The sequence below is a fragment of the Trachypithecus francoisi genome, unplaced genomic scaffold, assembly GCF_009764315.1.
Source record: "Trachypithecus francoisi isolate TF-2019V2 unplaced genomic scaffold, Tfra_2.0 Lachesis_group10, whole genome shotgun sequence".
In the NCBI taxonomy this organism is placed as follows: Eukaryota; Metazoa; Chordata; class Mammalia; order Primates; family Cercopithecidae; genus Trachypithecus; species Trachypithecus francoisi.
The window spans coordinates 26,724,160-26,750,094 of NW_022681455.1; the positions used below are offsets into that span (position 1 = coordinate 26,724,160).

At 45.6% G+C, this 25,935-nt stretch overlaps 3 protein-coding genes and 1 long non-coding RNA gene across 15 annotated transcripts in view; 1 reads left to right on the plus strand and 3 right to left on the minus strand.

Annotated features, from left to right (window-relative positions):
* Positions 1-1,178: 1,178 nt before the first annotated feature.
* On the plus strand, positions 1,179-10,264 carry LOC117088353. Its single transcript, XR_004439172.1, has 3 exons — positions 1,179-1,244; positions 9,580-9,652; positions 10,147-10,264. It is a non-coding gene; the product is annotated as an uncharacterized LOC117088353 (long non-coding RNA).
* BTN2A1 (butyrophilin subfamily 2 member A1) lies at positions 5,528-24,365 on the minus strand. Of its 12 annotated transcripts, XM_033219485.1 has the most exons (10): positions 23,948-24,362; positions 23,370-23,484; positions 22,263-22,610; positions 18,569-18,850; positions 16,686-16,907; positions 15,792-15,812; positions 15,670-15,696; positions 14,718-14,813; positions 13,204-13,819; positions 11,858-12,968 (listed from the first exon to the last, which is right to left on the minus strand). In XM_033219485.1, the coding sequence occupies exons 2-9, from the start codon at positions 23,467-23,469 to the stop codon at positions 13,218-13,220; spliced, it is 1,698 nt and encodes a 565-aa protein (XP_033075376.1). In that variant the 5' UTR covers positions 23,470-23,484; positions 23,948-24,362; the 3' UTR covers positions 11,858-12,968; positions 13,204-13,217. The 12 variants fall into 12 exon arrangements, 11 of the variants coding, with proteins under 11 accessions (XP_033075381.1, XP_033075380.1, XP_033075376.1 ...); XR_004439122.1 differs by lacking the exons at positions 11,858-12,968; positions 13,204-13,819; positions 14,718-14,813 and adding exons at positions 5,528-6,542; positions 9,481-9,720; XM_033219487.1 differs by lacking the exon at positions 16,686-16,907 and having other exon boundaries at positions 23,948-24,365.
* Positions 10,689-25,935, minus strand: part of LOC117088317 (butyrophilin subfamily 3 member A2) — a 134,447-nt gene continuing 119,200 nt past the window's right edge. The window contains exon 12 of the transcript XR_004439144.1: positions 10,689-11,026. The gene's annotated coding sequence lies outside the window, so the exon portion shown is untranslated. The remainder of the gene's footprint in view (positions 11,027-25,935) is intronic.
* LOC117088495 (butyrophilin subfamily 3 member A2-like) overlaps positions 23,573-25,935 on the minus strand; it is a 3,470-nt gene continuing 1,107 nt past the window's right edge. Inside the window, exon 3 of the mRNA XM_033219799.1 lies at positions 23,573-23,638. Within this exon, the coding sequence (XP_033075690.1) occupies positions 23,573-23,638 (66 nt within the window). The remainder of the gene's footprint in view (positions 23,639-25,935) is intronic.

The window sequence follows — 25,935 nt, forward strand, 5'->3', positions numbered from 1 at the left end:
CTTCTCCTGCCTCAGCCTCCTGAGTAGCTGAGATTACAGGCGTGCACCACCATGCCTGGTTAATTTTGTATTTTTAGTAGAGATGGGGTTTCTCCATGTTGGTCAGGCTAGTCTTGAACTCCCAACCTCAGGTGATCCACCCACCTTGGCCTCCCAGACTGCTGAGATTACAGGCGTGAGCCAGTGCACCTGGTCTGTTCTGGCAATTTTTGCCAGTGTTTATTGTTTATATGGAGGGAGGGATTTTCAGAAGTCCTCACTCTACCAGTCTCACTGACTTCTCTACGTGTGTGTGTGCACACATGTGTGTTTAATGTCTAAAAGTATAATTTGAAAATAACTTGTGCTTTAAAACCTAAGCCTTTTCCTCCCAGGGTAGATTTGGTTATCTTAGAGCAACAATTCTCAGATGCTTTGGTCTCATGACCTTCTTATACTCTTGAAAGTAACTGAGAACCCCAGAGAGTTTTTATTTATGTGAGTTATATCTATCAACACTTAGCATTTAAAAATTAAAACTGGGCAGGGTATGGTGGTGCACATCTGTAATTCCAGCACTTTGGGAGGCCAAGGTGGGTGGATCGCTTGAGCTCAGGAGTTTGAGACAAGCCTGGGCAACATGGTGAGACCTTGTCTCTACAAAAAATGCAAAAATTAGCTATGTGTGGTGACATGCACCTGTAATTGCAGCTACGTGGGAGGCTGAGGCAGGAAGATCGCTTGAGCCTGGGAGGTGAAGGTTGCAGTCAGCCTAGATGGCACCACTACTCTCCAGCCTGGGCAACTGATTGAGACCCTGTCTCAAATAAATAAATAAAACAACCTTTTTTTTTTTTTTTTTAATGAGACAGAGTCTCGCTCTGTTGCCCAGGCTGGAGTGTAGTGGTACAATCTCGGCTCACTGCAACCTCTGCCTCCCAAATTCAAGTGATTCTCCTGTCTCCGTTTCCTAGAGCTAGGATTACAGGCACGCACCACCATGTCTGGCTAATTTTTGTATTTTTCATACAGACAAGGTTTCACCATGTTGGCCAGGTCTCAGACTCCTGGGCTCAAGTGATCGACGTGCCTCAGTCTCCCTAAGTGCTAGGATTACAGGCATGAGCCACCATGCTCGGCCCTTAAAACACAGCATTTTAAACACAATACTACATATTGTGACATACATTCCAATAGGTGTCAGAGGGATGATGTCATCATGTCTTTAACATCTGGAAAACTCCAATGCATACATGTGGGAGTATGTGAGTAAAAGAGGCAAATAACTTTTAAAAAATTATTTATTTTTAAAAATAGAGATGGGGGGTCTCACTATCTTGCCCAGGCTGATCTTGAATTCCTGGGCTCAAGTGATCCTCCTGCTTCTTTTTTTTTTTGAAAAAGAGTTCTCATTCTGTCACCCAAGCTGGAGTCTAGAGGCGTGATCACAGCTCACTGCATTCTTGACTTCCGAGGCTCAGGAGATCCTCCCACATCAGCCTCCTGAGTAGCTGGGACTACAGGCACTCACCACCACACCCAGCTAGTTTTATGTATTTTTTGTAGAGATGGGGTTACACCATGTGCCCACGCTGGTCTTGAACTTCTAGTATCAAGTGATCTGCCCACCTCGGTCTCCCAAAGTGTTGGGATTACAGGCATGAGCCACCGTACTCAGCCACAAATAACATTTAAGTATCATTATAAAAATTGTCTTGGCCAGGTGCAGTGGCTCACACCTGTAATCTCACCACTTTGGGAGGGAGAGGTGAGTGGATCACCTGAGGTCAGGAGTTTGAGACCAGCCTGACCCATGTGGTGAAACTCCATCTCTACTAAAAATACAAAAATTAGCCGGGCGCGGTGGCTCAAGCCTGTAATCCAGCACTTTGGGAGGCCGAGACGGGCGGATCACGAGGTCAGGAGATCGAGACCATCCTGGCTAACACGGTGAAACCCCGTCTCTACTAAAAAATATAAAAAATTAGCCGGGCGAGGTGGCGGGCGCTGTAGTCCCAGCTACTCGGGAGGCTGAGGCAGGAGAATGGCGTGAACCGGGAGGCGGAGCTTGCAGTGAGCTGAGATCCGGCCACAGCACTCTAGCCTGGGCGACAGAGCGAGACTCCGTCTCAAAAAAAAAAAAAAAAAAAAAAAAAAACAAAAAAAAAAAAAAAAAAAAAAAAAAAAAAAAAAAAAAAAAAAAAAAAAAATACAAAAATTAGCTAGAGTGGTGGTGTACACCTGTAATTCCAGCTACTTGGGAAGCTGAGACAGGAGAATAGCTTGAACCCAGGAGGCAGAGGTTGCAGAGATCACGCCACTGCACTCCAGCCTGGGCAACAGAGTGAGACTCTGTCTCAAAAAAAAAAAAAAAAAAAGAGTCTTCACTTCATGGATCCCCTGAAAGGATCTTAGGGTCAGACCACACTTTTGAGAATCCCTATCGTAGGTGGTTCCAGAGAAATAGACTATAGGACGTTCACTGGGGAGCTCCTCAGCATCAATACCCTGGGGAAGTTAAGGAAAGAGGATAGACAGAAGAAGTTGAAATATAATGCAGTCTCACAATGAACTCTGGAACTGGGGTGACCCTTCAGAGCTGTGCACCTTGTGCAAGGGGTCCAGGCCCTTTACACCTACGTTGTCCAGTCATTGGATGTGGTCCACTCACTGAGAGGTGGAATAACACTGGGCAACAGGGCTCTCTTTGGCTCTTTAACAATTCCATGGTATGGAGTCAGCTGAGGGCCCTGATCCACCAACACTCTCGGCAGCTGGTTGATTGTGTGTCTCAGTCCAACATGGAGTGATCAGGGCAGTGCTTCCACAGCATCCACCTCAGTGGGGAAATGAGAATGGAGCTGCACAGTTTGTGTGGAAGGGGACAGGCAGAGAGAAGAAAAGGTTTTGGTGCTGGAAATAGTATAAAACGAAGGAGGAAGGAGTATTTCTCTGTTTCTCAGGTACAGCTTGCAGTTCTTTTTTTTTTTTTTTGAGACCGAGTCTCACTCTGTCGCCGGGGCTGGAGTGCAGTGGCCGGATCTCAGCTCACTGCAAGCTCCGCCTCCCGGGTTTACGCCATTCTCCTGCCTCAGCCTCCTGAGTAGCTGGGACTACAGGCGCCCGCCACCTTGCCCGGCTAGTTTTTTGTATTTTTTTTTTTTTTAGTAGAGACGGGGTTTCACCGTGTTAGGCAGGATGGTCTCGATCTCCTGACCTCGTGATCTGCCCGTCTCGGCCTCCCAAAGTGCTGGGATTACAGGCTTGAGCCACCGCACCCGGCCAGCTTGCAGTTCTATCCAAAGTTGGCCCCTGAGTTCATGTGAGAGAAATCACATTATTTCTCTTCCTCTGCATAAGAATTCCTTGAACCAAAGGGGACATTCTCGTGGATTTCCCTAGAGAACTTTCTGACAACTCTGGCTCCAGATTAGTTTAATCTGTTCTTATTTCCATTTGTAGTTCAGTTATTTTACTGCATGAATAGCTGGGAGACTGGTTTACTTGCAGCTCAGTCACTTACTATGTGTTTTTAACTAAATACTTTCACTTTTCTTGGCCTCAACTTCCCCTCTAAAAAAAAAAAAAAAAAAAAAAAGATGCTTGAAATTTTGGAACCAAGCATTTATCCAAGCATTTGTGGGATTTTAGAGAAAATAAAGTATGTGTTTCCACAATAACCCAATATATTATTTTATTTTCCTGGAAAAAAAAAACCACCAAACACTTTGAATTCTTCAAAATCATGCACCAAAAACACCGGGGCTTATAAAAAAATAGAGTTGGGCTTAGACAACTAAACCCATGCAGGTTTGTTTTCAAAACACTAATAAAGCCAACCAATCAGGCAGCACCCATTCCCTAATGCCCACCAAATTGTCCATAAAAACCCTTAAAAAGAGAAAAAAAGAACACTAATAAAAACATCAATGATAGTAATAATTTTAGCACAGTTATCCAAACTCCCAATAACTAAAGGTGTTTAATAGTAAATGTAGGGCTTTACCTGAAGGTAGGTGAATGTAGCTTAATAGAAAGTATACTGGCCGGGTGTGGTGGCTCACACCTGTAATCCCAGCACTTTGGGAGGCTGAGGCGGGCAGATCACTTGAGGTTGGGAGTTTGAGACCAGCCTGACCAACATGTGGAAACCCCGTCTCTACTAAAAATACAAAATTAGCTAGGCATGGTGGCGCACACCTGCAATCCTAGTTACTCGGGAGGCTGAGGCAGAAGAATCGCTTGAACCCAGGAGGCAGAGATTGTGGTGAGTCAACATCATGCCATTGCACTCTAGCCTGGGCAACAAGAGCAAAACTCCATCTCAAAAAAAAAAAAGTATACCAAAAAGATGAGTTTGCCAAATTTGGGAACAAAGCAGTGGTGGGCTAATAAATCGTATGCAGGAAGAAATGCCTTGTTTTGTATTGTTTGGCAATTTCTGTGGTGTAAATACTCCTACTATGAGTGATTTTTGCTCACTACTTTCCTGAAAATTTAACAATCAGCTCTCCTAAACTGGTGCAAGCTGGCTGGCTCTAGGACATCAACAGGAGTAAGGGCTGAGTAACATTGTGACAACAGGCTAAAGGTGGAGAAGTTGTCATCTTTGTACAAAATGTGATCTACAAAGCTATGGTCTTGTGTTTCTTTTAAGCCAAAAGGAAAACCATGGGGCTAAAAGGCATTAGAGATGCTAGCGCATTTCTCTGAGGTTTGCTGAGCTCAGCTATTGGTGTATTTTGTACTCAAATAACTCTTCCTCAATGGCATAAAACATTAATTTGGGAGAAAATTGAGTATGAGTAAAAGGAACACTGACATTATAATGCTGTCATAATTCCAGGATTAACAAAAAGCACATGAGCTAATTCCTATTACAGAAACACAATCTGTAGGTAGAAGAGGTTTTGTATATGTGAAGGGTGGGTTGGGGATGGGTTGTGTGAAAGATGGTGACTAATTTGATAGCATGTCTGTCGGAGTGGTGTAGCACAGGGATGTTAGGCTAAATTGGCCTAGGGCGCAGGAAACTGAGCTCTCATAGTGATGATGCATTGCAAAAAATTCCTGAAAATGCCTCTAAAATGGAGGTTTGCTAAATTCACAGGGGAAGAGAAGACCAGAGAACTTCTTGGATACAATGAAGTGAAGTTAGATTGAGATCTGAGCAAGGGTTGGACAGGCAGAAGATGGAGGGATCAGGGTTGGATATAAATTACACAGATCACTGTGGAGTTTTGCTCAGAATCTCTTCAACACTGTTACTCCTGAGCTCCTCCTCATCCCTGCATCTCCCAACCCCTTGTCTTTCTGTTAGCCTGATACGGAGACTCAAAAGTAGTCCTGGATTTTGCTGCTCTGTTGGACATAGAACCAAAAACTTGAGAATGCAAGTTCTTGAAATTCCAAGGCGACTTCCTAATTTCACTGTCAGCTGGGTTTCATGTCATCTTCTGCTAACACAACTGTTTCTGTGTTTCCTCTGTGTACCTTTCTTGGACTTCTGTTTGGGATGCTTCCTTTCCCAGTAATGATTTTTTTTTCCTTTTTTTCTTTTTACGTGCATAACACAGAGAATACTCCTCCACATCAACCCTGTTCTCAACACCAAGATAATCCTCTCACACTCCTAAGTCACTCAGTCTCAATCCTTTATATGTCCTCAGACTTATTTCCAAACTGCCAAAACCTGTTTTCAGAGATACAGCAGCAATAAAAGCACATGAAGAAGTCCCCCATAATATGCCAATCTAGATGTATCTCCATTTTCTCAAGCCTAATCCCTGCTCATCAGAAGTAACTGAGGGTCTGATAGTAACAGCTGAAGCCTCAAGAGAGGAAATGGACTTCGGAGCAGAGAAGTTACAGAGCAAAGACTATCAGTTGACATGAGGTGGCTGCTTAAGGGAGCCTGTGGCTACGTTGTGTTGTCACTTGTTTAGAAAAGAGCATATTTGTATTTCTGGAGGCAGAATTTTCTGAATTCTGGATAACACAATCTTCTGAGGCCCCAGGCTTCACAAGACTGACCTCCTGAAAGTCCATCAACAATTGGGTGGGTGGTCAGGGGCTTTTTATCACATGACCACAAGAAGAATAAAGGCAGAAGGGGGCCAGAGAAAGAGCCTTTGGGGAAAGCATAGATAAGGGGTTCTGTCATTCATATTGTAGAAGGAGATGCCTCCTGCTTCACAGTCCAGGAAAATCTCAACCTGGGAGCTGGGCTCTGACAAGAATAGAAGGGTCCTGAGTGGAGAGAGGGCCCAGTACCCATTTACAGATGACTCCACAGCCCAGATTCCATTCTTAGGAGCAAGGAGAATTTTCTTCATCACATTCTTCCTACAGACTCCAGCCAACCATTATATCCCATCTCCCACCTCCACCTCCTAGTAATGTCTCTCTGAGGTGAAGGCTTCCAGGCCTAGCACACAGGGCCAGGAGTCACATCTCTCTGGTTTTTCAGGCAGTTTCTGACATGAATCTTCCAGTCAAACAGATTTGAATCCTAATAAAGAAAGAGGTGAGGGTGGGCTGTGTTTGGGTCAAGAGTCACTTCAACTGGAGAGAAAGACAGAAACAAAAAGTCTGACCATTGGTGAATGTTAGTGGTTACAGGACTATTTTGCTTCTAAGAAACAGAGCACTGCTGTAGGATTTTTCAGAGATGAAGTCTCACTATGTTTCCCAGGCTGGTCTAGAACTTTTGGGCTCAAGTGATCCTCCCACCTCAGCCTCTCAAAGTGCTGAAATTACAGGCGTGAGCCACTACGCCCCGCTGATCCTGTACATTTTTCGAGCCCATTGTACCAACAGTTTCTCCATTAGTTTGGTTAAACATTCACAAAACGAAAACGAAATGCCCCCAAATATGACAACTGAGTCCTTGTAGGAGAAATCCTTAAGTGAAGCTTAGTATCATGGAGTTCGTTGCATATTCATATATACATACTTGGGGACCCATGCACTAAAAAGACAGACTCCTTTTGTTTATAATAATTCAGCATTTACTGTTAAGGTGATTAAGGCAAGTGGGTGTGGTGGCAGAGTTAGTGACAAAGGAAGTGAACTAGAGGAAGAAAGATCAAAAGATGGGAAGTCACAGTTAGGCAAGGGAAAGAAGGCAGGAACTGGCCCTGTTGCACTGATGTACTTGGTTACCTGGGCAGGGCGCTGACAGGCTGTTGGGGGGATGTTGGGGGAGTTGAAAATTTACAATATACATATGAATCTTTAAGGCACATCTCTTTTTAGAACCTTTTGGAATACATTCCTAAACATAACCAGGAGATATTTTAGGAGTCTTTTCCTCTCCTGGCTGGGGGCAGTGGCTCATACCTATAATCACAGCACTTTGGGAGGCCAAGGTGGGCAGATCACTTGAGGTCAGGAGTTCAGGACCAGCCTGGCCAACATGGTGAAACCCCGTCTCTATTAAAACTACAGCAAATTAGCCAGGTGTGGTGGCATGTGCCTGTAATCCCAGCTACTCCGGAGGTAGAGGCAAGATAATTGCTGGGCTGGGGAGGCGGACATTGAAGTGAGCCGAGATTGTGCCGCTGCACTCCAGCCTGGGTGACAGTGAGACTCTGTCTGATGAAAAAAAAAAAAAAGAGTCTTTGCTCCTTTCTGATCATAATTAGTTCCTAAGAACATGCAGTTGGAAGGTTTCTCCATTCAGGTTGTCCCTCTTCAGCCAAATCTCAGCCTCTTCAGTTCCTTACCCTATGCATTCTACCCTCTCCATCCTCACCCCTTTCTCTGTGCCAGTACCCCTCTCAGCTTTTCAGTCCCTCTTCTTCCAGGCCTTGTAGCCCTGGCTCTAAGCAATTTTCCCCACTTACTCCTTAATATTCCTATCTGAAAATCATAGCCCACAGAAAAAAGGTAATCAATAGTTCTCTGTTGTTAATAAAAACTTTAGACAAATTAAATTTAGCAGTTTAATTTGAACGAAGAACAATTTGCAAACCACCAGAATGATCAGGAAGCCATCAGAGAGGTTCAGTGAGCTCCATTCCACAAGGGAAGTGACATACAGAAACAGCTTAATTGGTTACAGCTCAGAGTTGACCTTATTTGAACATAGTCTGATCACTGGCTGCAGGGTTGACTGGAGCCGACTGAAGTTTGGCTACTAGGATTGGCTGAGACTCAGCTATTTGTTACAAAAGTATACTCCTGTGCCTTAAGCTTTCAGTTAGTTTACATACTAAGTTAGGTTGCAGTTCATTATTTAAGGGCTCAAGTAAGGCGCCATCCCTCAGGCTAAATGTAGGTATATCTCATACCAAATTTAGTTTAATTTAACACAATTATTTCTGCTTTAATTAAGATTCTCTGATCCAGAATAAAGGAAAAGAAAGCATGTGCTGTACACTCGATCTGAGAAACAGTAAGATAATCCTCTTTGTAGGAATTTGTGTTTTGATTGGCTCAGAGTTACCATTTCTCATCAGTTGCTGGGCAGAAGCCTCTGGGGAAGGTTAGAATGAAAACTGAAACTATATTGAATTGTACACATTGATGAAAAATTTCAGCCCTACCTCTCAAAGTGTGTGCAGCTCTCTGTGTTTACCTATTTGAATCATTAATGTGTGTGTTATGTGTAAAATCAGTGTTTCTTCACATTCAGCTGTCTTTTATATCGTAACAGAAATATCAGGAGAACTGAGTGGAAAAATGAAATGATTTTAAGAATGATACTGTGGCAGTTTGCAGACATCCCCTTGCATGTAATTGTTACATAGAGGATATTATCATCCTTTTTTTTTTATATTATCATCTTTTACCACAGAGCCAAAAATGAAAGTATGAACAGAATGAAAACTAGATCTATTGCATCTATTTTAGTACCTCCAAAATTCAGGTCTCAGATCCATTACTGAATTATAGAATTTTCTGGTATCCAGAGTTAGTGCTGTCAGTAACTGCATATTTTACATTTTTCACAAAATTATTTTGGGTGTGACTGAGCCTTTCTTCACCTCTTGCTCCTTATTTGTGCCATACTGCATTTTCACGTGTATTTGTTTCTCACTCTGACAATGAAATACGTTCTGAGGTTAATCTTTGGGTAGACTGTGGGGGATGTCTTTGTAAGGGGTCCTTGCTACAAACCTTGGGACCTAGTGATAGCAGACAGGAGGCAGTCAGATGCAAAGGCAGGTAGCAATGGGTCCCTGGCGAAACCCCACCTCCCAGCTGAAGACAGTTTAAAGCCTGAAAGCCAAACTACAAGGTAAATCCTCAGCCCAGATTGAGAACTTGTTGAGAACTTGTCTTCATGTTTGGTGCACTTTCCTCTGATTGGCCCCCACCCTTCAACTACTTTCCATATACCCAACCTTTCCTAATTGGTTTTTTACACTGTTGTGGCCACCTTTGAGTGGTGTCTTCACTTTAACCTTTTTTGCATACTCACAAACCAATCAGCACACACTTCCCATTATGAGTCCATAAAAACAGGTCTGGACCCAGCCACACAGGGGGAACTTTCCCGCCTTCGGGTAGGGGTGCCAGCATCTCCTCTCTGCTGAGCGCTATTCAGTCGCTTGATAAAATTCTTCTCATCCCTCCTCACCCTTCAATGTCTAGTATATCCTCATTCTTCTTGGGTATGGCACAAGAGCTCAGGAACTGCCGAACGTGGGTACACGCTATAACACAGGTGAGCTGGGGCATGCCAGTGTAGCCAAGCAAGGTTTGGGTGGGGTGTTGCTGGCCAGAGGTCCCCTGCTTGCAAAGTGATAAAGAAGAAAAATCCTACATCACAAGCACTTGCAACTTTAGTTGGGTCACAAATAAAATATAAAGGCCTATCATTGGTTTATGACATAAAACAGACACTTAAAGTAATTAAAACCCCTAGGACTTAGCTGAAATCTTGACTGATAGAAAATGATACTACAACAGTTTGAACTGAGGCTCTTGGTAGAGTTGGCTGGCTGCTTGCTCAATACCAGATCCACTTTTCTCAGTAATAAGATCCCATTTTCTTATTGCAAGGTGTCCATCTCATTTGTAGATGGGAGGCCAAGGGACTAGGTTTGAGCCAATTACTTGAGGGTGGAAGTTTTGTTTATCAGAGAGATTATCTAAGGGGAGGCTAAAACAGCTGGTAGACCCTTACACTACCCCTATGTTCTACTTCCTCTTATGTAGAATATGGACTTTGGAGCTGGGCAGCCCTTTTGTGACCATGAGGCAACACTGAAGATGCAAGCCACATGCTAAGACAGAAGAAAATAAAGACAGAACTAAGCTGGGGCATGTATGACATTTCAAGCTCTCAGATCAGCCCTTGATGGCCACCATCCATATTTATTGACATGAAAAGCGGTCCTCATTTTGTCAAAGCCAATGGTATTCAGGACTCTTGTTATTAGTAACAAAATGCAATTCTTCCCTCTACCCACTACAGTTTATCATGAAACTCTTCAAACATACAGGAAAGTTGAGTATGGAATTTCTATCTCCAGCCTTGAGGTCTCACCTGGACTCTTGGTTATTCAATGGACTACTCTGCATCTCTATGTGCATCTCTAATAGGCTCCTCAACCTTAATGTATCCACAACTGAACCTTTGGTTCTGCACCACCCCCATCTTAATCCTTGTGTCTCCATTTCCCCGTCTCAGAAATTCACAACTCCATCTTTCCAGTTACTTTTTTCCTTCCTCCCTCCCTCCCTCCCTCCTACCTTCCTTCCTTCCCTCTTTTCTTTTTTGACAGATTCTCACTCTGCCACCTCAGGGCCACTGGTGTAAGTCTCAAAGACTAGAGGCTGAAGACTCTGGAGTTGTGATATTGAAGAGCAAGAGAAGAGTGTTCCAGAGAGAGAGAGAGAGATCACCTTTCCTCTGCCTTTTGCTCTGTTGGGCCCACAGCTGATTGGAAGGTGCCCAAAGATATTGATGGCAGATCTTTTCCACTCAGTCCACTGACTCGCATACCAGTCTCCCCTAGAAACACCCTCAGAGATATGTCCAGGAATAATGCTCCATCAGTTGTCTAGGTATTCCTTAACCCAGTCAAGTTGACACCTAAAATTAACCATCACATTGATTTATTTCCCAAATCCTCTATCCCAACTCTCAAATATGGTTTGAGGATTCCTGGGGTGGGGTGAGGGGTCTCTGACATACGTTTTTGTCCCCCCACCTTTGTTTGAGACGTGAGTTTCACTCTTTCACCCAGGCTGGAGTGAAGTAGCGCAATCTTGGCTCACTGCAACCTCCACCCCACTGGGGTTCGAGGATTCTGTCTCAGCCTCCCAAGTAGCTGGGATTATAGGCGACCACCACCATGCCTGTATAATTTTTGTATTTTTAGTGAGACGGGGTTTTGCCATGTTGACCAGGCTGGTCTTGAACTCCTGACCTCAGGTGATCCACCCGCCTCGGCTTCCCAAAGTGCTGGGATTACAGGCGTGAGCCACCGTGCCTGACGCGTTTTTTGTTTTTTTTTGAGACAGAGTCTCCCTCTGTTGCTGAGGCTGGAGTGCAATGGCAGGATCACAGCTCACTGCAAACTCCAACTCCTGGCTCAAGCAATCTTCCATTTTAGTCTCCTGAAGCAAGGACTACAGGTGTGCGCTACCACACCTAATTTTTTTTTTGTTTGTTTTTGGTAGAGACAAGGTCTCACTTAGTTGGCCAAAACTGTTTTAAGGGGCCTGCAAGGTTAATAATCTTATTTTCATATTAATAATAAAACACAGTTTGTGGTTTTTAATCTCATTCTGTCACTAGGATAAAGTTTTTTTGAGCCTATATAGTCTATGATATCTCAACAGAGTGAGTATAAAGGCAGATATGAGAATCCAGTCATATTCTTTTAAGCCACACATTAGATTTGGAAAAAGTTAATCAATGCCACACTTCTCAATAAAATTTATTTTGCTTTGGATACCATACTTATTTTTTCACAAACATTCTACATATATTAACCTATAGTGTGCTTATTCATGCTACTTTAATATAAATTAATAAATCTTGTAAATGTATATAATATAAAAAACTGTTGTAAAGGTAATAAATTACAACATTTCTTAGTTTCATTCTCTAATGCCTTAAATACCAACAAATATTAACTCAAATAAACAAAAACTCTTTGGAATCCTCCATCCTTTGTAAGGTGTCTAAAGACATCATGAGACCAGGAAGTTTGAAGCCACTGGTGTCCCCATTGAACCTGAATGCTGAGGTAGACCTGGTCCATTACTCCTCAGCTCAGCCAGGACCTCAAACTTCAACCACACTCAGGGACTGAGTACTGACTCCTTGCCAACTGCAGAGACACCTGAGCCAAACCACATCCACATGCATCCATGTTCTTCATTCATCTTTGTCCCAGGTCCACGCCTGTGGCTGTGTGCTGTGGAAATCCTGGGGTTGGGTGCAAATGAGCCATCATTTCCTAGGTTCCCTTAGATGTTATGGTGGGACTTAGCCACCCTTACAACCTTGATCCCTCCCAGCTCTCTGGTTCCACTTCCTCTATCTCTGACCTGCAGATCTGGTTCCCTCTCCTCTCTGGTGGTCCTGTGGATTCCTCTCTCCTCTTACATCCTGATGAACCCTCTTGGCCTCATTCCAAGTCCATATCATCTGGTGCCAACTGGCATACTAGACTCAGTGTGGTCACCCTGATGTTAAACAGCAGGTTTGCTGCCCATCAACTTCTCACACTTTTTTCTTGGCTGGGAGCTATGAAACAACTAGTTCCCTATGCCTGGATCCCAGCCCATAGTTACAACCAAAGGAACTACTAAAGCCACAGCCTAGTGAGGAGGAGAAAACTGGGGCTGAGGGCTGGAGTGGGTGTGAAAGAGGCAGCTGGAAGCTGTTCTCTTACGTGACCAGAGGGGAGAAGGGCGTGTCTTCCACCGGGGACGTGACCAGAGGGGAGGAGGGCGTGTCTTCTACCAACAACATTGTGCAGTGGCTGCTGAGATGACCAGGGCTTATCTGCATGGCTGTGAGAAACAACTAGTTCCCTATGCCTGGATCCCATCCCATAATTACAAGCAAAGGAACTGTGGCTAAAGCCACAGCCTAGTGAGGAGGAGAAACCTGGGGCTGAGGGCTGCAGTGGGTGTGAAAAAGGCAGCTGGAAGATGTTCTGTTATGTGACCAGAGGGGAGGAGGGCATGTCTTCCACCAATAACATTGTGCAGTGGCTGCTGAGATGGCCAGGGCTTATCTGTATGGCTGTGAGTCCAGGGAATTCATTCTATAGGCTCTGCTGCGTCCCCACTCTGTGAAGTGTCAGGCCCTCTTCAGGCACTGTGACCCCATTTGCTCCTGTGAGGGCAGGGCAGATGAAGATGGGACTGTCATCAGACCCTATCCTGAAGAAGGGCCTCACAGGCATGGAAAATGCTGAACGGGGACACGTGTAGATGTGTGATCTGTCCCTCATGTTGTAGAAGGAGACATCTCCAGCTTCATAGTCCAAGAAGATGGCCACCCGGCAAAGGGACTCCTTCAAAGGGAGAATCCTATCAGGGGAGGACAGGGCCCGGTATTGGTTTCCAAACATCTCCAGGGTCCAGAAGCCATTCTGAGGAAGCAGCAGGACCTCCCCTTTCCTCTCAACACTGTCTCTGCAGACCCCCACAGTCCACTCAATTACGTTTTCCACCTCCACCTCCCAGTAATGTTTCCCTGAAGCAAAGCTCTCCCGGCCCAGGACACAAGGCTCACTGTCGAATCTCTCTGGGTTGTCAGGCACGCTCTCCCCTAGGTGCCTGAGGGGGCACCTTTTCACACTTCTTCGGTCCTCTGACAGCAAGAGATCAGGATGAGCAGTGTCTGGATCCAGGACCACATCGACTGCAGAGGAAGTCTCAAGTTTAGGCCTGGGGTCTCACAAACCCTGGGGATTGTGTGGTTCCTTATTCCCAGAGAAGTCTCAGATGTCTGTGGGGGATCCCCATCTAGTGGCCACGTCCATGAAGGCTCTCTGATCCTAGGCAGCTCACACACTGAGAATTACTGAAGCTGCCCTTCTATCTCTCCAGCAGTTCCCTCAGTTTGAGAAGAATTGGAGCTCTAAGAAATCCAGACAGTTTAGCAAATGAGGCAAAATTAATCATTCTTACTTTCTCTCAGCATTCTAAGATGTGTTCCCTTTTCTATTCAAGACATAGGATCTCTGGCTGGGCACGGTGACTCACGCCTGTAATCCCAGAACTTTGGGAGGCCGAGGCAGGTGGATCACCTGAGGTCAGTTCAGGACCAGCCTGGACAACATGGTGAAACCCCATCTCTACTAAAAATACAAAAATTAGCCAGGCGTGGTGGTGCACGCCTGTAATCCCAGCTACTCAGGAGGCTGAGGCACGAGAATTGCTTGAACCCGGGAGGCAGAGGTTGCAGTGAGTCCAGATTGTGCCTTGGCACTCCAGCCTGGGTGACAGAGCGAGACACCATCTTGAAAGAAAAACAAACAAACAAACAAAAAAACCCAAAACAAAGACCTATGATCTCTGGATTTTCTTTAGTTAGAAACTTTCCAACTTGGCTCAAACCAGCACAGAGGCTTTATGTCCTGCTCCTCCTCTCCCCAGTGGATCAGGTAAGGTGAATGTTTCCCTTCACACTATCCCGGAGGGTAAAGGGTCTCTTCATTGGTCCTATGTGTTCCTTTTACCAGATCACAACTGACTTAAATGACTGACAAGGGCACCCTTCAAAAAATAAAGGAGAATAAATGTCCCCAAAAGAAAACCTGCTGCCTGAGGGGTCTGTAGGCAAATGTGGGGAGGAACTATTCCCATCCAGTTTTGCTTCAACAGTGTGGGTCTGATGTCTTCAGGTATCACTTCTGTAGGTATAAGAAATGCTCCGGACACTAGGCATTCTGCAGGCCTCTCCCATCTGTATTTAATCTTACTTATTCAGTCTACCTTTCTATTGTGTTAAAATGATTTCCTCCATTCCCCAAGTTAATAGGTCTGGCTGTGACAATTTGCTATTTTGTTCCACATTGACAGTGGCAATTCTGAAATTCACCTAAAGAGGAAAGGTCCATGTGCCATAGTATCTGGTAAAGCCTGGATTCTGTGGTGCTTACGTGCAGAGGGCATGAATCACAAGATGAAAAGTGCTCACTGGGAGTGGGCAATTGGGTTCTGTGCTCTTCCACTCACCCGAACCCCCTCCCCCGGCAGTCTGTACACGAAGTATCAGTGTTCTCTTAGGAGCAGAAAGGCATTTCTGGCCATGTATTGGTACACCCTTAGGTCAGGCTTACTAGGGACCCTCATGGCCTCTTCCCCACATGGGTCTTCAACTTAGCACAGTCTACACCATCCCCAGGATATAAGCTGCTAGGACAGCATTGTCTATTTTCAAATTTATCCAGGATCAAAGAGCAACAACTCCTGAAACGTAACTCTTAGGACGGCTACTATATATTGGACACCTCTGGTAATCACGCATTAAATTATTCCCAAAGAGAAAGGATCCTGGGATGTAAACCATAGGGTGGATTGAGAGCTGCTGGGATTCCCTGACAGAAGAGCCATGAGGCATCATTGCTGGGACACTGTTGATGAACTGACCCCAGCTCCCTGCTGTCCCTGCCTAGCCCTGGTCCCCTTGCTCATCTCCTCTAAGGAGTCCTGTTAGCTGGCTAGTGGGAGAAAGTTGAGATCTAAGGGAACATCAGAGGCACTCACCAGCATGTAAGACTGTTCTTCTCCATCCTGCAAGGGACAGACAGAGGCGAATGTCATGAGATGTTGCTAACTGAGCAGAACTCAAATTGTATATGGAGTAGTTCAGGAAAGGCTAAACTTACGCAATTCTTCTTGAAGTTGCTCTGAAAAACAAACAGAAAATCATGTCTTCGACAGAAGAACTAAAAGAAGTTGGGTTTATAGTTTTTTTTTGTTTTTGTTTTTGTTTTTGTTTTTTTGAGGTGGAGTCTCACTCTGTCGCCTGGACTGGAGTGCAGTGGCCAGATCTCAGCTCACTGCAAGCTCCGCCTCCCGGGTTTACGCCATTCTCCTGCCTCAGCCTCCCGAGTAGCTGGGACTACAGGCGCCCACCACCTCGCCCGGCTAGTTTTTTTTGTATTTTTAGTAGAGACGAGGTTTCACCGTGTTAGCCAGGATGGTCTTGATCTCCTGACCTCATGATCCGCCCGTCTCGGCCTCCCAAAGTGCTGGGATTACAGGCTTGAGCCACCGCGCCCGGCCAGGTTTTACAGTAAACAATGCAGGAACCGTCCTTTCTGTGAACAGCAACATCTCCCTTGCCTCATGCCTAGGGCACTGTCAGAAACCAGAAATGATATGTGATCAGGTGGCTGGGTAGTGCCGGTACATTGTTATACTTGCTTTTGCTCAGCCATTTAGTACTTCATGTAGCCAGATGAATGGATGCAAGGTGGGCAGAGTGAAAGAACAAAAGCTCTGAGAGATTCATTCCAAGGACATCAGAGTTCTAAGTCCTTGCTGCTGCTGTGCATTTCCTCTCTCTTCCATATGCTGGTACCTGGGAGAGTTGTGTCTTTTCTATGGTGCTGAACTGTCCTCCTACTCTTCTACCTTTTTTTTTTTTTTTTAAATTAAATGGGGTCTCACTTTATTGCCCAGGCTGGTCTCAAAATCCAGGGCTCAAGTGATCTGCCTGCCTCAGCCTCCTACAATGCTGGGATTCAAGCCATTAGCCACCATACTCAGCCTCTTACCTTTTACTTGAAGTTCTTTTTCTTTTTGCACACGTTCCTTCTTCAGTTCCTTTACAGCAATTTCTCTTCTTTCCAGTGCAAACTCCTTTTCCCCTGACAGAATCTTTTTTTCCTTTTGGAGTCTGTTGATCCAGTAGATGCATACGGCAATGATTATCATCAGAAAAACCACAATGATAGGCAGGGCCACCACACAGGGAGACACGCTGGGCATAAAGGATTCTGAAAAGGCAGCCAGAAATGTCCACTTAGTTTGAAACAGAACATCTGGGGTAAGAGTGCCCTTAGGAGCACAGCTGAAGGGCTCCTCAGCCACCTGCTCTGTTGCTTTCTCCCTCAGAAAACTCAGATGGAGAAAGTGATGCTGGCTCAGACCTGGCTGACACCTCAGTGGCTTCCAGGGCCAAGGCCCAGAGGTAGCATACCACTCACCATGGGAAGGGCCAGGGTGAATAAAGCTAACCCGCCATGCTGAGTCAGCACAGCCACAATCCTGCCTCAAGCTACCATCACTTACGCCTGGAATACTGCAGTGCCCTCCTTCTTATTCTGCCCTTACCTTCTGTAGTCTACTCTCAACAGACCAGCCCAAGTGTGACAATAATTCTTAGCTCAAAACCTTCCAATGCTTTCCACGTCACTCGTCCTAAAAACCAAAGACTGTTTGTGGCTTATGATGCTATGTAGAATATGTTTTCATTGTCTCTGTGAATTCATCTCCTCTCACTTCCTGCACTCACTCCATTTCTGCCACACCAGCATCGCCTTCTGGGGGTCCTGGAAACTGCCAGGGATGTTCCTTTCCCAGGTCCTTTGCATATGCTTTTCCTGTAGCTGGTTGCTCAGTCCTTAAGCATCTGATGATTCCTTGCCATCAGACGGGATGGCTCAATTTCCAACTCTACAGCGAAGTCTTCCCTGACCATTCTGTTAAGAATTGCAATGTCTCACACTGCCTCTTTATTCCTTCCTTGCTTACTGTTTCCTATAGATGTTTATCACCACCTGATAGAATATATGGTCAACTAATTATTTAATCACTTTTTGAGGGAAGAGTTCTTGATGTAATTTGTTTAATGATTTACCCTTGGTTTCTAGAACAGTGTCTTAAACATATGATATGCTTCTTGACCATCTGTTGAATGAATTATGAGTGTGTGTCAATAGGGAATTTCCGCAGCTCTGTCCTGTGGAAAATCCCCTGCGCAGGAAGGGATGGCTGCAGCATACAGGAACACCAAGTGTAGAGAGTCACTTATCCACAAACCCTCCATGTGTTATGGTTGTTTTCAACGTCTAAAAATTGCTGGCCGGGTATGGTGGCTCACGCCTGTAATCCCAGCACTTTGGAAGGCTGAGGAGGGTGGATCACTTGAGGTCAGGAGTTCGAGACCAGCCTGGTCAACAAGGTGAAATCCCCATCTCTACTAAAAATACAAAAATTAGTCAGGTGTGGTGGCGCGTGCCTATATTCCTAGCCTTCAGGAGGCTGAGGTATGAGAATTCTTGAACCCGGGAGGCAGAGGTTGCAGTGAGCCAAGACTGTGCCACTACACGCTAGCCTGTGTGACAGAGTGAGGACTGGTCTTCAAAAAAAAAAAAAGTTGCCGCAGCGTGAGGACCTTATCAGGGGGAAATACAACAACAGCAACAACAACAACAAACCAGGTTCACCCTCAGAGAAGAGGCTCCTACTCCTGAGTTTTGGGACTCTTTGATTCTCCTTTTGAGAAGCAGAGAGGCCTCAGCTCAGCTGCAGACTCCTGGTCCTCAGGGCCCAGGACCATTCCACCCACACTGCTGCCCCCATCCCTACTCTGGGTTCCATCTGTGTGCTAAGGATCCCCATGCATCCGACGAGTCTCAGAGGGTAGAGAACTAACCTGGAATAAAAATGACACTTTCTTTCTTCTGGCCGAGCAGGGTGTCATTGATAGAGCAGGACATGTTCCTCATCGACTTATCTCTGATGATCACAGCTGTGGTGACCATGAAGAGGCCATCTGCGTCAGGGGTGAAGACCTCCTTCAGGGCAGGCACAACCCTACCGAAGGGGTCCCTCCACACTGTGAGGGGCTTTGGGTACCACCCTGTAGATATGCACTCCAGCCGGATGCCTCCGTCCTCGTGACCCCTCATTTCAATGAGGGGCTTAGAGCCCAGTCCTGTGGAGAGATACCAGAGTTCAGACAAAAGTCAGTGCCTTTTGCATCTCTTCTGTGCCTATTGCATCTCTTCTGTGAATCTAGAAAGTAAAGGTGAAAAAGAGGGAGGTAGGAAGCAAGAAATAGGAAGGAGGAAAAAAAGGAGGAGGATAAGGAAGAAAGAACATTGATGTTAGAGAACACCAGGAGACCAATGGGCCACATAAACTGTGAGCTCTCTAAGAGGAAAGGATCCTATTGTACACTTTTCTTTGTGGTCCACGTACAGACCCCATCACAGCACCAAACATCTATCTGTCTGCTATAAATCTTTGTTCAATTTATCCTGTCAGACTAATTTTCTCACTTCAAGGTGGGTGTGTCGACTCCAATGTCAAACAGGCAGGTTTTGGATTTCACTTTCTGCTTCTGGGACGACTTCTCAGTAGACCTTAGCTTCCAGAAGCTCTAGAATAATAACGAGAAGGACAAAAGTCTGCCAGGCGGGCAAATCCTAAGAAACCTTTTGATCCAAAGACACTGACCCTTCTGTCTAGTTCAGAACTTCACATAACCACCGCTCTCTACCACCCATAGGAGGTGATGGTTTTTAGGAGACTTGACAGATCTAGCCTGCAAAGCCAACTCTAATCCTAATTCACACTGTTTACCTCCCAGAGGCTCCATCCATTAGGCAGTATTGCTTTTCTTTTTTAGAGACAGGGTTTGAGCTCTGTTGTCCAGGTTGGAGCACAGTGGCAAAATCATAGCTCGCTGTGCCTTGTACTCCTGGGCTCAAGAGATCCTCCCGCTTCAGTCTCCCAAGTAGCTAGGATTACAGGCATGTTCCACCATTCTTGGCTAACATGTTGCCCAGGCTGGGTGGTTTTCTTATAGTACTTCGAGAACATCAACTTATTACAAAGATCTGGATGATTCAGGGACTAAGATAACCATACTACCTTTTCAATATCAGAGATCATCACCAAAAATTCTAAGAAACTAGACTCACCCTAACTACAGTCCATCTTTAAATGAATCTTCCATAAGAGTGAAGACTGGGTATGAAAGAGGTGCAAAAGCATGGTCCTGGGAGACCTTTCAGCCATGTGTGACCATCTAAACTTCTTCTGAGTAATTCCTTTGTAAAGTCTGCCAAAGAATTTTACCAAAGACAAGAAATGAAACCAATAACTTAAGTCTGGTGTGTTGGCTCAATTTAATAATAAAAAAATTTTTTTTGACACGGTCTGACTCTATCACCTCGGCTGCAGTGCAGAGGCATGATCATAGCTCACTGCATCCTCAACTTCTGAGGCTCAGGTGATCCTCCCACCTCAGCCTCCCAAGTAGCTGAGACTAAAGGCATGTGTCACTATGCCCAGCTATTTTTTTGGTATCTTTTTGTAGAGACTGGATTTTTGCCATGTTGCCCAGGCTTACTTTAATTTTTTTTTTAGACAAAGTCTTGCTCTGTAGCCCAGGCTACAGTGAAATGGTAGGACCCTGGCTCACTGCAACCTACGCCACCGGAGTTCAAGTGATTCTCTAGCCTCAGCCTCCCAAGTAGCTGGGACTACAGACATGTGCCAGCACGGCTGGATAATTTTTGTAGTTTTAGTAGAGAAGAGGTTTCACCATGTTGGCCAGGCTGGTCTCGAGCTCCTGACCTCAGGTGACCCACCCGCCTTGGCCTCCCAAAGTGCTAGGGTTCCAGGCATGAGTCACCGCATCGGGCCCAGGATCACTTTAATTTTTATCAAGAGAAAAAACTACTTGTACATTTAAAGGCTCAGTAGAATAAGAATTAAAATAACTCAGCAAATTGGAAAACAAAGTTCTTCAAAACATTCCATGAGGTTCAATATAGGAAGCATGACAAAATAGATCTAAGGGCAAAATCAGCCACCAACCAACCTAACAAAGAGAATACAGTAAACAAACCAACAAAAAGTCCGATGCAACCCAATTCAGAGTAGGGAAGGCCAAGCCAGTGTCAGTTTTACAGGCAAAGAATGGCAGATTCCTGCCGCACAGAAACCATAAATGGTCAACCCTGGAGTGCTGTTATGAACACAGTGAGGATGCAATGTCAAGAAACCCTCCTCCCTCCATGATATTCTGTTTTAATGAGATGCAAGGTTGCCTTTGTGTGTAGCAAAGATGGGGTCTCCTACCTGTTACGATTTGAGGCCCCCAGGGAAAGACCCAATTCCTTAGTCCTCACATCCTCTGGTCTGATGGAGTGAAATGCCACCACAGATTATCCTGCACCCGAAAGGCTTTTTCAGTCCTCAAATATATCTGTTTGTTGTTGTTGTTTAATTTTTGATACAGAGTCTTGCTCTGTCGCCCAGGCTGCAGTGATGTGGTAAGATCTCGTCTCCCTGCAACCTCTGCCTCCTGGGTTCAAGCAATTCTCATGCCTCAGGCTCCCAAGAAGTTGAGATTACAGGCACACTCCACAAAGCCTGGCTAATGTCTTTGTATTTTTAGTAGACATGGGGTTGCACCATGTTGGCCAGGCTGGTCTCGAAATCCTGGCCTCAAGAAATCCACCTGCCTCTGCCTCCCAAAGTGCTCTTATTACAGGTGTGAGCTACTGTGCCCAGCCCAAATATACATTTTAAAGCATAATACACTAACCCCAAACTGAACTAATCACTTAATGTCATTTTAACAAACTCCTAGAAATCTCAGTTTAAATGCATTTTTATGTTGAAGGCTTCCCTATTACCTCCCAGTGAACTTTGTAGTCTTTCTCTATGGAGTTAGCAGGAACTATATATAATTTTGCTTCTGTATTTTGTCTTGCTTTAATGAAACCATCTATTTACAATAAGTCAATCTCTCTGCAATCAGCATTTTGGGAAAGAAGAATTCAAGGTTAATATTTATCAAGAAATAAGATTTGATATGTTGCAGTTCTCTGGGTAATCGTTGTTTATTCCAGTTGTCTTGGAACAATTATTGACAGTGTCTCCTCTTACTCTCAGAAGTGCAACCTGGGAGGCAGAGGTTGCAGTGAGATGAGATCGTGCCAGCAAGGGTGCAATAGAGCAAGACTCTGTTTCAAAAAGAGAAAAAAAAAAACAAAAGAAGTACACAGCTCAATGCTAAGACAGGCATAAGACTTCTCTTCCGAGACTGACCATTTTCCCTGCTCACAGCCTCAGCTGAATTCTGCGTGTGCTTCTCAAGAAGTGAAGCCATTGCCTTAGCAGGGCAAACCCACTCGTGCAGCCCTTATGCAGGAGGAAGGATTTTTCCCTGGAATTCCATTTCCACAGGAAGAGTTTCCCTGTGGTATCTCCCTGTGGAAAGGGGATTCCAGACAAAAATTTGCTGGTCTGCAATGGGCCTGAGGTTAGGAGACATACTTTCCCCAGAGTCACACTGTGCCAAAGCAACAAAGCAAAATGAAGCAACGCACCTGCCACCACGAGGTGCAGGATGGCCTCATCGTAGGACCTGCCTTCTTGGAAGTAACAGCGGTAGGTGCCGTTCTCCTGGGCTGTGATGTTGTGTATGACCAGGGCCACGCTGCCCCTGCTGATGTCTTTGCTCACAAAGGTGGTTCTTCCTCGGTACTCCTCCATCTGCTCCTCTGTTCTCTCTCTCCCACCCTTATACACAAACACTGCGGGGAAGAACTGAGACCGGAACCACCGCACCTCCATGTCCTCAGCGTTTTTCTCGGGTGACAGATGGCAGCGTAACGTAGTGTTTTCTCCAACCGTGGTCAGGATGGGATCAGTGGGCCCTACCACAATAAACTGGGCTGTTCAACAAAGGGGTAGAGTCAGACAAAGACACCAGCCATCACATCTCTAAGGCAAGAAAGGAAGCAGATATTCCAGGGACAAACATATTTTTTCCATGGCCATATGGTCTCTTTGGGCTGAGAAATCTGGGGACCAGTAGTTGTGGGTGTCAACAGCACCCCTGGGAGCAGTAACTATAAAACGTGCTTCTGCTTCATGAAGGAAACCCTGGGGAGCCCGCCCTGAGCACCCTCAGTCCACCCTGTGCCCTTGAGGGGTTTTTCCTCCATTCCCCAATCTAGCACTGTGCCTGAGTGTAGTGTAAACTTGAGCCGTGCAATAGAGCACCTACCCACTAGCTAGTTCCAACTGATATGAGCTCTAAGTATAAAATATACACAGGATTGTGAAGATTTAAAATTTCAAAATATTGACTATCTTATTGGTAATATGGTGTATTAAGTATTTAAATATTCATATTTGATTATTTGGGACGAAACCCAACATAGTATACAGATTTATTTCATGTTTCTTTTTACTTTTTAAAATAAAAAGTAAAATTTAATTTTTTTTTGAAAATTTTCAACTGTACATGCACTTGGCCTTTGTGCCTCGCTGTATTTCTTTTGGACAGTGCTGGTATAAATTCAGTGAACATGATCAGAATGAAAGGATAAGTCAGCAACTCCACAATCCTTTCTTTCTTTCCCTTTGCAGACTACAGGGTTGATGTTCCTTTCTGATAGGTGACAGCAGCAAGTGGGACACATCGCTACCTGAGACCAGTGCACACAGTCGGAGAAGGAGGAGGAGGATGAGGGAGGCTGGCAGGGAGAAGTGCAGGGCAGCAGCTGGTTCCATGAGCACCCAGGGCATGCAGGGACGGGAGGCCTAGGGTTACAGAGCAGAATCAGCCTAGGAGTCTTGGCACCTCAGTGCTGGTCGGGCCCAACCTCTCCCGTTACTCAAGTAGGTCTCATCAGTGCCCCAACTTCATGGAGTCCCCTGCATCCGAAGGCTCAGGTATCTCCCGAGAGAGGGATTCCTTAAACATCCCATGAAGTAAGCCATCAATGCAAAGATAAATGGGCCCTTTTCCGCCCTCCTCGGCTCACTTCTCTGGCCAGAGCCCGGTTTCTTCAGTTGTCGCTGGATTCTATCACACCCTCCTCCCTTCACTTCCCCCTCCCCGAGACCCAGGCCAGGCAGCCTGAGGTAAAGCCAGGCGAGGCCGCGACCCCCCACCGGTGGCCTTCCCCTCTCCCAGAACCCCGTCTCGTGTCCACAGCAGATTCCACTTCCCACACCTACTGTGCCCACCCCGGAGCTGTAGCGCCTTCCTTCCCTTTCATACCTTCTAGAATTAACGTTGCGTTTTCTTTTCTCCTCTGGTTCTCAAATGATGATTTTCCAGTCGCCCCTCTTCTCTCCAAGCTGCCCAGGGGCACAGGCACTACCAGAACTAAACCGTCCCAAAAGAGGAGAAAAAATTGTTCTTCCCCTTCCCCTAGGTCGCCATGTCTGGAGATGCAGGAACCGAGATCCGGACCACTGGGCTTCCACAGCCTCAAGATTTCCCTAAAGAGTTTAGAGTCCAGGATTGGCCGGGTGTGAGTGAACCAGCCAATGCTGTTGAGCCTTATTTCTCAGCAGTTACTAGGTAGAATACACGGAATCAAAAATTTCAAGCCGCAAATAACCTTTCGAGATTATCGGGCCTTTTTATTTCCTTTTTCTTTGTTCGAAAGCAAGACTCTCTCTCTCTCTCTCTCTCTCTCTCTCTCTCTCTCTCTCTCTCTCTCCTCTCTCTCTCTCTCTCTCTCTCCCCCTCCCTCCCTCCCTCCCTCTCTCTCTCTCTCTCTCTCTCCCCCCTCCCTCCCTCCCTCCCTTCCTCTCTCTCTCGATTCCTTGGGGAGATTCCCTTGGGTTTGTCACCGAGGTCGGTGGCTTTGCTGGTGTCCGCGAGGAGAGGCCTTGTTATGCCCAGACCGTTTGTTCTCCGAAAAAGACCACCAGAGTCCAGAGTCAAAGCCAAGCGGCAAGGATCTTTAATGCAAGTTCGAACTTGGTCCCTCCGTTCCACAACATACAGGAGGGCCCTGAGCAATGCGTGCGCTTGCCTTTTATAGCCTAATGTAAACAGGACTTGTAAAGTTGCAGAGGAACAAGGGAATTCTCTAGGTTACAGCATTACAATTGGTTAACATTTTAAGTTTATACATTTAGCAGTTTTTTATTGGTTCCCGCGCTCTCACAAACGGCTGTGTTCTTATCAGGGATTTCCAGGTGGCGTCCTTCTAAAGTTGAGATATATGGTAGTCTTTGAATTGAAAGATATATGGTAGGGAGACATATGGTGGGATGAGCCCAGGAAGTTGAGGGATATACGGAGGGGAGACATATGGTGGGATATGTTTATACTGGGCTCAGGAAGTTGAGAGATATATGGCAAGCACTAGTAATTAGAACAGAAAAAGAACAAGACAGGGACTTTCACATTGCTTGTCTATACAACATCTGAAATCTATAGATAACATTATCGGTTAGGTCCGGCGTCAACTTTTAACTAGGCTCAAGGCGCCGCCCGGGCTGCCTGCCTGTAGATTTCATTTGGTCTCTTTCAGCCTCTCTATGCAGAGGGCAATTTTGCTGGGGAGGAAACATGAGGAGGAAAACATAAGCCACCCTCTTTCCAAAGCCAGAGGACTCTTGTTCAAGTCGCTGGCTTTGGAGGTTGGGCCTGGAGCACGGGAGGGCTTGGGGGAAGCAGGCATGGCTGGAGGGGGAGGGGTAGCAAAGGAAAGGAGACAGCGGTTGCAGTGGCTGTTATAAGGCCTTGTCATTCGTTCCAAAGCTATTGGATAAGAGGTGCTGAGAATCTTGAGTGAGGATCAAAAACCCTTTCCTTCAGGGAGGTGGCATTCTGGTGGCAGCAGAACATGGAATTGAGCAAAACGTTCTAGCTGTCCTTCACCTTCTAGATAGTAAGTGGTCAGGTTGGGTCCAAGAGCCACACACAAACACACACACCAGCACACATACCATCCTCCCGTCAACATCATCCCTCTCCCAAAGGCTCCAATTTGTAATTGTAAAGATATCTTCCAGAATAATCTTCCCGAGGCCCAGTTGTCAGTATTCCCTTCAAGTGTCTAAATGCTTAGTCTGGAGGCCTCCAATTCCCTTCTGATTCAATTCAAAACTGTGCAGTTAATACGCCAGCAATGGCTCCACAGTGGCCTTGCATCACAACATTGCCCTCCCTGTGGCCAGCGCTCCTTTTCCCATGCCATGCCTTTCACTTGAATTGTTTGCTCCATCTCTGCCCCTTGAAATCCTGCC